Source organism: Phyllobates terribilis, unplaced genomic scaffold (assembly GCF_046119375.1).
Source record: "Phyllobates terribilis strain yellow unplaced genomic scaffold, ASM4611937v1 Scaffold_7__3_contigs__length_470593459, whole genome shotgun sequence".
In the NCBI taxonomy this organism is placed as follows: domain Eukaryota; kingdom Metazoa; phylum Chordata; class Amphibia; order Anura; family Dendrobatidae; genus Phyllobates; species Phyllobates terribilis.
In genome coordinates this window covers 242,888,792-242,902,097 of record NW_027362767.1, presented here as the reverse complement: position 1 = coordinate 242,902,097, position 13,306 = coordinate 242,888,792, and the positions used below count along the sequence as shown (strand labels likewise).

At 43.4% G+C, this 13,306-nt stretch overlaps 1 protein-coding gene across 8 annotated transcripts in view; it reads right to left on the bottom strand.

The window, feature by feature from the left end:
- AK1 (adenylate kinase 1) overlaps positions 1-13,306 on the bottom strand; it is an 82,878-nt gene that overhangs the window by 32,056 nt on the left and 37,516 nt on the right. For 4 of the 8 annotated variants that reach the window (XM_073640008.1, XM_073640007.1, XM_073640003.1 and 1 more), the window contains exons 5-8: positions 12,864-12,977; positions 12,554-12,787; positions 11,410-11,500; positions 11,224-11,300 (exon numbers count right to left, since the gene is read on the bottom strand). In XM_073640008.1, coding sequence (XP_073496109.1) covers positions 11,224-11,300; positions 11,410-11,500; positions 12,554-12,787; positions 12,864-12,977 — 516 coding nt within the window. The other 4 variants (XM_073640005.1, XM_073640006.1, XM_073640012.1 and 1 more) reach the window with 3 other exon arrangements.

Below are 13,306 nucleotides of genomic sequence, written 5' to 3'. Positions count from 1 at the left end.
GTTGGTGCAACTCATATCATCCCCCCACTAATCAGATGATATGAGAGGCAGTGCTGTAATAGAAGTTGCAAAGCTCTCTACCATATCATACAAGTGAATGTGATAGAGTTTCAGTACCACTCGCGGCCACTACACAATCTGTGGCACTGCAGCACGCCGCTGTACCAGCAATCAGTTGATTGGTGGAGATGCCGGGAGTCCGGTGGAGATGCCGGGAGTCAGATCTCCACCGGTCTGATACTGATGTCCTACATCACCTGTCTGCTATTGATGATATCTTCCAGATAGGTTATTATTATTATAGATCAGAAAAAAAAACTTTAATAGTAAATTTCAGCAGATAATTTTAGTAATTGTGGAACTATTATTGAATCAAGGAGTCACCCATGGTTCGTAAAAATATGTTTCTACTCCCTATTCCCTCATATTTTGCCAAGAATGCTTCTTCCCTTCTAGAGTGAAGAGTAAAATGTCACCTTACCACTCTTCTTGGGAAATTAAAGATGGGAGGAATACAAGGATAGACTATATATCTGTCAAAATGCTTCTACCTCCTCCCCTTTATAGTCTTGGAAAGGTACCACTTAGAGATTTTACCCTTGCCCCTTTAGCAGCCGGCAGGCTCGGACTGGCTCACAGAAGAACAGGAGAATCCTCCGGTGGGCTGCATGCAGAAAGTCCACCCCACCTACGTGAGAAGTAGTTGGCACAATACATTTGTTTCACTATGTTCAGACAAGGGCATCATCTCAACATTCATTTAACAAACTACTCTGTTTATTATTATATAGAAAAATAGATCAATTTGTGAATGAGGGTAATGTGATATTTGCACGTAACTGAACAGTGGGCTACCAAAGACAGTGTTACTGATGGGCCCATGGTTCCCCAGTTCTCCGCTGGAAACAAATCAGTCTATGACATCTATAGATTAAAGAGGCCCGGTGACTTGCCATAAATGTGTGCTTTTTTAACCCGGTGTAAATGCCATTTTTCTCCTGAATCCGGAGTTGTTTTTCTTTTGTTCCTGCTCCTCTCCATTCCTGAGATATGGCCTCCTCTTCCTTATAAATAAATCTAGTCTTGTTAACCAAGAGGGTGGGATTTCTTGTGTTCTTAAGATGACCACGCCCAGTTGGAGAACAACTAGTTATGCATACATATCTCAGGAACAGAGAGGCGCAGGAACAAAAGAAAAACAACACCAGATTCAGGAGAACGGCGGCATTTACACCAGGTAACAAAAATTACATATTTGCAACAAGTGACAGGTCCTTTTTAATAGGATGTATAGATGGGGGTTGTTTATATGTCCTGTTAATCTTTAATGAGTTGCATAGGGTCCATTGAACCCCAAGGGAGTTTGTTTTTGTCATATTTCCGCCAAGTATTGAAGGTAGGCACCCTTTTTTTCGGTATTTTCCCAACTCGGGCGCCTCTCCCTCCTCAGTAAATTGCGTCAACTAGATGTGCCACAGCGAGGTGCGAGATACTAATAGTATAAGTATTCTGGCGTGACTAACTAAAGGTTAAAGAGGAGAACCCCTTTAACTAAAGAGGATGCAGAACGATTACTTATGATCATTTGTAGAAGAAACACGTTACAAAATCTTCCCCTTTTGGTTAATCAACCGATCGTACCAGAAACCTTAGAACATAATTGATTCGTAGTTGGTACATGGCCGATTAAAGGAAAAAAATGTGTTAAAAATGTGGGAAAACTCATCAATTCAGCCCTTTCTATTGATGTTTGTTGATGTTCATGGGAAGAATTACACTAAATGCAATACGATACCCACTGCGAAAGCCAAAACCTATAATAATCACCTTAGACAGTACAAAACTGATCTGTCCCATTTCCATATCTTCATGGCAAGAACAACGTCGTCTGATGAAAGCCTCAGTGACCCTATTGTAGGTCAATGGGATCTATCAGGATTCGTCAGGATCTTTTTCTACCGGATGTGACATAGATGTCATGACTCCTTTAAGAACAGAAACCTTGACGCTGATGTGAAAAGACCCTTCTTAGTCTGCTAGCGGCCCCTATACTCCATTAATGAGGGCCCATACAGAGATTAGTCACCTACAACTTCTCTATGAGGACAGACAGTTCCAATTCCTTGTAATATACAGATCCAGGAACCATGGGATAGAGAATCAGGGAAATCAGCCCCAAAAAATGGGTTTTGCAAAAAAAATGGTGTCCATCAAAAAGCAACAATTTGTAGCTTATAATAAAAATCAGCGAATACATTTAAGGTCAGGACGGGAATAAAATATTTGATATTATCAACGTTCACACACTGTATGGTCATTAAGGGAATGAAATCCTCATGTCTTCTAAGACACGGCTCTGAGCAACAGGTGGTGGAGACAGATAAGTCAGCTTGCTGCAGAAGTCCAGACGGCTCCTGCACCCACCATTAACCCTACTGACGCTAATAGAGAATAGTTCCCATTTAATGCAACACAACCCATAATTAAAGGGCATCACTCATAGGGTACTGAGCATCTAAATGTCATCTGCATCCAGGCTTGTTAATTGTCCGACCACGGAGCTGCTGCTCCTGCTGCATTACTGACCTGTCCGTGCCTAAGCAAGGGGAACCCAAAGGCCAAGGATGAGAAGGCTCGGTGTCTTCAAGCAGCTGCCCCGGCTATTTTTGCCACTATATATAGCTATGTGCTGCGGTGCATGCCGGGATTGGGATTTCTTACCATATCACGGCCTATAAAGGACAGCAGGCTCTAAAGATGTGACCTGCATAATAATGTGAGAGGAGCGACAGCTGGGAGGAGACAGAGGAGGGAAGAAATCCTGGAAGCTCCATAGTACAAATAGGAGCACTGTACAACTTCCTCCTTAACCCTTCTGGGTAGTAAGTCAAAGTAAATTCAACAGAAAGGAAAAAAAGTGAAAAAATAAACAATAATATTACAAGTTCTCATATCATATTTTTTTCCATTAGTACCATATTATATTCGTTTTTTATTTAATTTTTGTTATTTATTTTTAATTCCAACGTCCCTACGTGACTTTTTCTTTGCTTTTCTGATCATGGAATATCCCATATTGTGCATTCATCACATGATCTGTTATCCCCAAAATTTATGGGTCCTCCACATACATTGGCCGGGTCTCTACAGCATGTGTGCGAGTTATAGACCGCGCATGTGCAATCTGAGACACTTATATTTGGGGGATAAGACCACGTTGTATTTTGGAGCAACTGACATGCCACATTTAAAAAAAAAATTACAAGAATTGCGCCAGGTGCACGTGGAGGATAAAAAAAAGGAATTTGGGAATAAAACTTGAATATTTCAGTTGTACTTTGTATTTTTAGAACTTATTAGAAGTTTTTTTTACAACTCTTTTAAAACACCTTTTAATTATGAATGTCTGGTTTGGAACCGCCTTAATGATAATTTTAGGAGATTGCTCAACTGGATATTCCCTAATTATAAGTTATTGCAGCAATAGCATCCTTCACTATAGTACTATAGCACTCATAGAGGGCTTATCTTAATGCTTCATACTGGAGATTTGCCTGCTCAACATGTTTGTGGTTCCATCTGAACCCCCAGAATAACGGGATTTGGACGTTTACCCCTGGAAAGTTCACGTTCCCTATAATGAGGCAGTCAGAGTTACTTTGCTCCCATTCCGGTGGAGTCCATCCATAGTGTGGTTGTCTATGGTTTTGTGTCCACTTTGTGTCTGCCGGAACGGGAATCCAGATGGAGTATAAAGTGACAAACTGCCTCATTTATTATAGTGAATGTCTCTGTTGGGGCTCTATCAAGGGCACATCTGAACCCAATTTATTTGGGCATTATGTGGATTCCCCGATGAATCACAAACATGTGGCCCAAATGTGATGAGAACGGTCCCTTAGATCCCTCAGGGGTTGTCATCCAACTTATCCGCCTTCCTGAATAGCAAACCTCCCCCATTTGCTTTGCAGCAATACTTCCTTTTACCCATATTAATAGAGCTCATCTTTCGCACTGACCCTCTTCTGACTTTTTTTTTTTTCATATGTAGAATTGAATCCTTTAACTCTAATAAAGCTAAAATAGGAGCCACTATCTGGGCAAATCTGTGCCGTGTCTAAATAAAGAACCACGGCAGGACTGCGTTTGGCAGAAAGAGGCAGATCAATACCATCAAGGACAGACATTGCTTGTTGCTCTTAGGCCAGATTCACACATCCCTAGTATATGTTTGCAGGTGACAACTCCCGATCTCCTAAAAGGATTCTCCAGAATATAGTTCTTTCTTAGAACTCTTGTCTTTAAAAAAAATGGCCCCCATCCTTTTGCAACCCCTGCTCTTAAGGGAGACAACATGTAAAAATTACAAACTTTGGGCCCTGCTTCATTGTTTGCATTTTTTTTAAGTCTCATTTAATACCTGTCTTCTGGTTTTCAAAAATCGGAGACGTGTCAAATTTTGATCCAGCAATTCAAGTCTCCGCAATTGATCATGCAATTCCATTTTTTATGGAAAAAATCAGACCGCACTTGGATGACGTCTTCACGGACTGACACAATGGACAAGGTGGAGAAACTGTACAAGAAGAACTGTTGCCACTCTGTTCAAACTCTGATCCAAGTCTGATCAGTTTTTTTCTGGTATGTGGAGAAATGGGTCGTATGAACCTACCTTAACATTTAGCAAAACTTTCTAGCATACAAAAAAATAAAAATTACTCTGGGAGGCAACATTTGCAAAACTTTTAGCGGCTTTTGAAAAAGTCACAAATAATAAATCGACCGCAAACATCTGGTTACCAAAACCAAGCCTGCAATGGTGAACAGAGAAAAGAAACAGATGAACATGTAGAGAATAGCCTCTAAAATAGACACAACTTTACAGAGGAATTTGGCACAAAAATTGACTCAAAATGGGAAAAACTAGACAAAAAATAGGCGCAAATGCAGCAATGAATCGGGACCTTTACCTTCCAGTTTTACCTGTAGGCTAAAAATAATTTTATCACGTATCTTCTTTGTAGCAAGTACTTTAAGGACCATAATGACCTATGTTTTAAGCTGCAGACATAAGATATAGCATGGGGACTACACGTGTATTATAATTTATGTATTCTGTAGCTGCAAGTGACTTTCTCAAGTGTCTGGCTACATTGCAGAATCAGCAGCCAGTTCTGGACACAGAAACAGGGAGATAGCGAGGATGAAATGTCCTGGAGGAAGGGCGGACTACAAGCTTTGCATGATCTGCACAGCATATTTGTAGTCGTACAGTCTCGTACCTTCACATTTCTTGTAATTTGCATGTTTTACCCTTTATTACTGCCGGACTTTGCTCTACATTGAAATTAGAGTAAATACTAATAGAAAGAAATTGTCTTACACATCCTTTGGATGCATAAAACCATTTTTCTAATAATACTAGGCACAAAAAGCACAGAAGTGGATTTTGGAAGTGTGTGCTACCTCCACTAAATGGCACATCAGAGCCGGCTTTCTTCTTCCTGGTGGAGAGCTAATTTGCATACTCTTTTCCCAGGATGCATTGCCAGTGTACCTACACCAGCTGGAGGTCTCCACTTGGAAAAACGTCACACCCTAGCATACACAGGAATCACAACATGAAGGTGGAGTAGAGAGCAAAGGACACTATGGGCCCAATTCATCACTTGTGATTTATTGAAGTCACTTTTATTTTTTTATCTTGTGGTATTCATTGATGGTTTTTATGTCAAATTCTTAAAAATGGCGCACAGGGGTAATGAATTCAGGACAAAATTAAAAATTCTCTTTATTTTTGTATTTAGCTGGGGGGGGGGGTTGCAACTTTCCAGCACCAAAAGTCACAAATCCTTTCAAAAGTTGAAAAAAGGGCCAAATTGAAAACTCCTCCAGAAACCTACTTCAGGCAAGAACAGAATTGAGAAGCGCCAAAAAAATGTGACATTTGGTAAAAGTCGCATTACATGAATCAGTTTAAGGGCTCGCTCACACCAACATATAAATCGGACGAGTAATATCCCATTTTTTATCGGATAACACTCGGAGCAATGTTATTCAAAGGGGTATTGCTAATGACCGATTTATTTCACTGAAAAAAAAATCTGTCAGTGAAAAAAACCTCAGTATGCTGCGACTTCACTCCGAAATCGGATTGGATGCGACAAAAAAATCATATTCCATACGGAACCACAGAAAAGCATCTGATTTTTACGGATAACATTACAATTCTGTAGCATAGGAAACTGTGAATGGTCCTGAAAATGATTAATAGCTGCTGAGTAAAACAATGGATTTTATACGGACAACACACGGATGACAAGTGAGAAAAAAATCGTATATGCTAGTGTGACCTCAGACTGGAGAAGCAAAGCTGTTGAGGAAAAATAAAACACTTAAAGGGTTTGTTCAGGCCTGGGACTTGACTTGTAAATCCACACAGTGCGCTCTGTCAGGATTCTTCAATATCGGAGCCAGGAAAGCGCAGTCATGTGACCTCAAGTATGTGATTTGTATACTTCCGGCCACATTCTGACTAGACATGTCTGACTTCCCTCTTTTCACTTGTATTGAGCAAACCACGCACGTCTAGTCGGCATGTAATCGGATGCATGCAAAGTTGCATACTCGCGGTCAAGCGCCCACTCCTTCCGGCGCTGGCACCGTAGAATTCTGACCGCGCATATTATTATTCTCAAAGTTATGGCATAGGACCTGTGGGACTCCCACAATCCTGAGAATAAGGGAACGCAGTGCTGTTATAGTGCTGCTTCTCCTTTACTTTTGTTCCCCTGCACAGAAGCACCCAGACACTCGTCAGTGCAGGAGAGTACAGTGCGCCCCCTTTCAAGTAAATGCGGACAGCACTAGTTCCCAGCACAGCGGAGCTCCGAGGGATGCAGAGCAACTCTGGATCTGTTGCCCCTTCATTCCGAGGATCGTGGAGGTCAGAGCTCAGACCCCCACTTAACATAAAGTGATAAAGCGATGTACTATATCTTTACAACTTGGAAATACCCCATTCAATGGAAGGACTGCAATACCAGGCATGACCCATGGACAAGAGTGGCGCTGTTTGAGGAGAAAGCAGCGATTCTTTACAATGTCATACAGTCCTTGTAATTAATCGTTTAAGTAATTTGTGATTCATCCAAGGGCTGAGTCACATTGCAGCATCGGACAGAAAAGGAAATGGAGACGTCAGCAGTGCCTGGGGGGAAGCCTTAAGCTTCACATTATTATTAAGGAGATTAATATGATCAAATGAGTGATGTCTGACAATACGACACTATCCAGGCAGATGGATCAGACTGCCAACATGCAAAGAGAAGATAATGACTGCACCATGGTTCTTAGCACTGCTCATGGTGGACACGCTGATGCGACCTTGTGCTTCCATAGCTTTAGGCATCAAATAAAACACCAAACTAAGTTGTGGTTGGTACATGGGATAGAAGTAAATGGGAAAAATGCATCCAAAACATGCAGAGTGCCCAAAATATTACATCAGGGCATCCCTTCTTTGGCACAAGGGAGGCAGAGAGATGGGTTCTTATTAGTCATGATCAAGTATGCCTCATTAACCCTTTCGGCGAGCTATCTCTGCATGTGCTAACAGCCGTGACACTTGCAGGCGAAGCGACAATGAATGAAACGCCAAGCACACCAAAATACTTGGCGAGCACCCTCAAAAATTGTTGCAGTTCACATCATATGTGGGTGGCCACATATAGTCTTCCTACATGTCTCCCAACAGAGTATTTATTTTACTCACTTATATAGCACCATTAATTCCACAGTGCTTTACAGACAATATCATCACTGTCCCCATTGGGGCTCACAATCTACATTCCCTATCAGTATGTCTTTAGAGTGTGGAGGAAACTGGAGAACCTGGAGGAAACCCATGCAAACACAGGGAGAACATACAAACTCCTTGCAAATATTGTCCTTGGTGGGATTTGAACTCAGGACCCCAGTGCTGCAAGGCTGCTGTGCTAACCACTGAGCCACCATGCTGCCCCTGGAGTATCATGAAATCATGTTTACTCAAAGACGGTGAATTCATGGCTCTAATTTTGGGATATATTGGGCCAAGTGAAAAAGTAATGAAGAATCACTTGTGCTGTGGCAAGTGATTGTTGCATCAGACACATACCCAACCGGAAGAAGAAGCAGGAGAGGAGTGGCTGGGGGAAGGTAGGTAAGTATGAGCTTTTTATTCATTTTTAGACTATACTTGCCCACATTTTTCTTGGGAACTACCCCTTAAAAGTATCACGTGCAACTTTCAGATGGATGAGCGTCCACATGACACTGATAGAGTTACACCCTTTGGTAATGCACTACCACACTCTGCCTTGTAAGCTCTACAGGTAAGATGCGAGATGTCAGCGTCTCGTTGCAGACGGCACAATAGCGTCACTGCGTTGTGCCACCTGCGCTTGGCCAGTAATTGCACAGAAGAGAGAACTGCTGCTGCCTCGAGAATCAATACAAGGCGAGTATGTATTTTATTATTTTTCTCTCGGTCATTACTACTTTTTGGCAAAGAACTTATTATGGGGGAATTTTGACTATTATTACTATTATCAAATACGGGGGCTTCATGAGCATCGTTATTACTGAATAACAGGGCACACTACACATTATTGTAGATTTAGAGGACACTTTAGGCATTATTTTTCATTAAGGGGGCAAGCTAGGTAAGTGAGTTCACTTATACGATCTGCAGAACTGATACCTATAGGGTCACTGTATGGCGATAATATTGCTCTTGGTTTAGCAGCATTGTCATGTGCAAGGTTTCGCCTATACGCTATAATTCGGAGGCGCCTCCATGGTTGCAAACATGCACTAGCTGGGTTGGGGGCCCACTCAGACATGCTCTGCCCCCTGTCCTGAATCCCTATACACGCCTCTGCCTCTTCGCTTTCTTTTTTCATTAGTGGGCTAATTACTTTCTCTGCCAGCTAATCAGCCCCCTACCTCCACTGATGCCAGACTTTGCATTGATATACACGTTCAATATTGATGCGTGACCTGTACAAGTGATTCATTGCTCCCGAATGTTCAAAGTTATTCAATGTCAATGAAAAAATGATTTATCAAAATGCTGAAATGAGCCTGCCGGGCTGCGATGATTCATTCCCCGGAGTGATGGAGAGACGCCTCTTCACTCCTCTCTACACTCCAGATGCCTTCATTTTCTTCACACATTTAAGTGAGTGCTCAAGGACAAGGTCATTAACAGGGTCGCATCCGAATGTAATGTGTATCAATAGATCATGTCAGCTCCAGAAAATAAATGTAAAGGAATATGATTTACTCATGACTGGATCTGAGTGTCGCTATTAAATAGACAGAACCATATAGGATACAATAAAATGTATCAATGATAGTTAAAATCACAATCCCTCTTGTAAAGAGGACACATTGTTTCAGTAAATGCCATTTTTTTTATCTGTGCATAGTGCAGTTCCTCTGTTACTCCTCCTGGAAATGTTTCAATATATTGATAACTGGGGGTCTCTACTCCCCTTTTCAATGGAGCTTGCCCCTTTATACCATTTCCGATTTATAATCATGAAAACATGCAACCAATAAATTCATTCTGTGGCACTTCAGAGGGTCCAGTTGCCACAGTGGTATTGCCTCCTTCAAAAGAGGTACTGCCATGCCTGGAAGCAAACAGGGCTCCTTTTAGTCAGGTACACTACACATGCAGCACTTTCCTGGCTCCAGACCAGCAAGGGGAGCTCCTCCCCTTGGCAACTGGGATCTGGGGGCGGGGTTAGTTAGTCTCAGTGTGAGGAGTTGAGTTTAGGACTTCGAGGAGAGAGGAGCTAGGGACTGGAGCTGAGGAAGCTCGTCCTAGCTGAAATACACAGAGGACCGGACACCGGAGTCCGAGGCTGTAGGGGCACTGCAGGCCCAGCAACAGATACCGTAGGGCAGGAGATTGCAGGTCTCCTGGCCCCATCAGATGCCCGGAGGCTCAGCAGCACAGAGGGACCAGCACCGCCACGGAGGAGCAACGCATCAGCAAGGCCCGAGCTGCCAGCCATACGGGTGAGCACAGAACGTCACACTCAGGGACGTGGGCTACAACACCACACTCAGGGACGTGGGCTACAACACAGCTACAAGCAGAATAGCCAAAGAGTATAGTGAGAAGGGCAGGCCCACAACTCCAACTGGCAAGGAGGACTCTATGTTTGCTTCCAGGCTGACCGGACTCTTACTTCTAGCAAGTACTCCAGTCCAGGCTTGTCTAATTGTCATCAGTAAAGACCCTGGGACTGCACTACACTGACTCTGTGGTTATTACTGACACCCTGCACAAACACCATCATCCACACACTGCCCTGAAGCTAACTCTTCCTGTGGGGAGTTATACCACCCTTGCTGCAAAACCACCAGCTTCAGAGGACTGCTCCGCAGCGGCGGTCTCCATTGGACACATTCCACAGGTGGCGTAGTCGGACATTAACACCTATACATATAAATTCCCCTTGGATTGACCGCCCTGGGTCACGGACCCGGTCACCACCACAGTGACTACAACCCCCAGCATCTACCGGCCCGGCACCGGGTATCCCACGGCCCAGGGGGCGCGTCAACTTCAATAAGTTGGAATTGGTGCAACCAAACCAGAACCACTTAAAGGGGTTGTCCACTACTCGGAAAGCCCCTTCTTAAAGGCTTTGTCCACTACTAGGATACTAGGACAATCCCTTCTCAATCTGAATGTTTGCCCCCATTAAAATAAAAACACCTATACTCATCTCCGGTGCCGGCACCATTCCAGGGGTGGCGGCACTGGCGTTTCCTGAGCTCATGTGAGGTTGTAATGTCACATGAACCCTGTGCACAATCAGCACTAGCGTCACTGTCCCCACCTTTGGGCATATAAGTAATCAAGAAGGAGTGATCGGCCAGTTAATGAGTCCCGCGAACGTGAGTGCCGACACCAGTAGAACAGCGCTGGCAACAGATACTCCCCTCCACCAAAGGCACCATTCCAGCAATGTTGGCACTAGGTCATCCCAGGACTCACATGACATTATGTCACATGAACACTGCAGCCAATCGCTGATCTGATAGCTGCAGCACTCATATTTCCATAATACCAACCATCTAAGGCCCCCGAATAAAGATACATATGAATGGCTGAGATAATAATACCTAACTGATACTATACTCTCTACAGTCATTTCTTACCTGCTCTTTACATTCCACCTCTTTGGATTGCACAGACTCATCAGAAAACGAAGCACGGAGATTCTGCGGGCTGAATCCTACAGAAAAGGGAAGAGAGCAGGAAAATAAGAAATGAAAGCAAATGGACACATATGGAAGAAGGAAAAAGGTTAGTAATGGCAAATATGACTTCTGTATCATACGCACCTTCCATACCCAGACCATCAGGGAAGAGAAGACCCTGCACAGCACAGCAGATGTCCTCGAATATGCAGTCCTCCTCTCTGTCTGCATCAAACTGTGGAAAGAATTGGCAGCAGCCATGTTATTCAGGCCTTATTCTGACGTCCGGTCTTCAGTTCTCTGTTCTGTCCGTCTTTTTCAGAGCTAAAACATGCACCCGTTATAGTCTATATGGCCGTTCACACAGTAGTGTTGTTTTGCCAGCAAAAAGATCACGGAGACATGTCCATTTTTATTACAGATCAATATCACCCATACAAGACTATGGGTCTGTGAAAATGAGATGCCTCCTCTTTTTTTCTTAGAGGCGTCCAAAATCTACATGAAAAAAAAAACCTTTCAATAAGCTTCCTAAATATTTAAGAGGCTAAAACTCTTACAGTGCACAGAGTGCTTTGCTTTTCCACGTGGAAAAAGAAGCAACACGTCAAATCTTGGAAAGTTTCTGCTTAAAAAAAAATGCTCAAAATTTGATCAATTGAAGCATAAAAAAGCTCCCTGAACATAAAAATGTGTAAAAACACCAAAAGAAAATATCTCTAAAAAATAGTTTTTTATGTGTATTTTTCAGGCAGAACCTCCATGTGAACATTTCTTAAAGATGCCCATACACCTGTTGGGCAAATACTCGTAAAAGCTATCTCGCCGAATCCTCCATACACAAGAATGCCTGGCAACGCTATGGGGAGAGGAGAGAATTGTTGAGCATTTAAATACTTGCAGCCATGACTGGTCCGTGTGTTGTTACGGCCGACTGAACCCGGGCCTTATTGCTAGTTGTATTGTCAGTTATGGCCAGTAGGGAGAAGACTTTGGCTCGGCTGTACTGCAAGATCACTGTGTTGCTGTTGAAGTTTTTTGGATTTGCTATCACTTTGAGATTAGGGAGGGGCACAACCTCTTGGACCCCCCCACTGATCCTGGGAATGAAGGGTCTATAATGTCTTCTCACTGTGCAGGGGAACAGCAGAACGACTCCCTTCATGTGGACAGTGCTAGCACCAATTAGTGTTCGAGCCCCTTCATTCTCAGGATCAGTGGCGGTCCCTAATGTAGCCCCTCCACCAGTGATGACATATCATTGTGACATGGCACAATGATGGAGTACCTGGGTACGATGTAGCAGTGCCGGATCAGTGTGGACACTCACTCTGGCTATGAGCCCTTTGTCTTGGTAATACTTGACAATCAGGGGAAGGTTCTGCTTAAAGGTCTCCAGCCTTCGGTCGATGGCATGTGCGTTATCATCTGGTCGTCCTTGTTGTGCTGAACGTCTTTCCAATCTCTGCCGCAGACGTTGGCTTGAACACGCCAGGAAGATTACCAGGTCTGGGGTGCCAATCTGCAGACAACACGGATCTATCAGTAAAGTCTGTGACAATCTCACATCATATTCTGCATTTCTTACATATCCGCACCTGCTCCTCAAAGGTGAACGCCTGGCCAATGTCCCGGGGAAACCCATCAACTACAAAGCCGGTGGAGTCCTGATGGTTGATAAATTGCTGTTTCAGCTCCTCGATTGTGGTTTCCTAAATAACAAAAAAAGGCAAAATATCTAAACCTGTGCAAAGCTCCTCTACAGCAATTTGGTGGGACCTATAGTTTTCTATAGAGACCTATAGATGGCCACTTCAGGCCAGCTGTGCCAAAGTGGGCAAAGCTGGGAATGGCCGTGGTGAAGCTCGCCCATTTAATTAATCACTTTAGTGGCATACATTTTGCCAGAAATGTACTCCAAGGACAGTTGCGAGCTGTGCCTAATTCATTAAGTGAAGTGCACCTCTTAAGGAGCATCTTAATTTCAGTGGTCCCGTTCACTCAGGCTGGCCTACACCACATCAGTCCTCAACTTTGATGT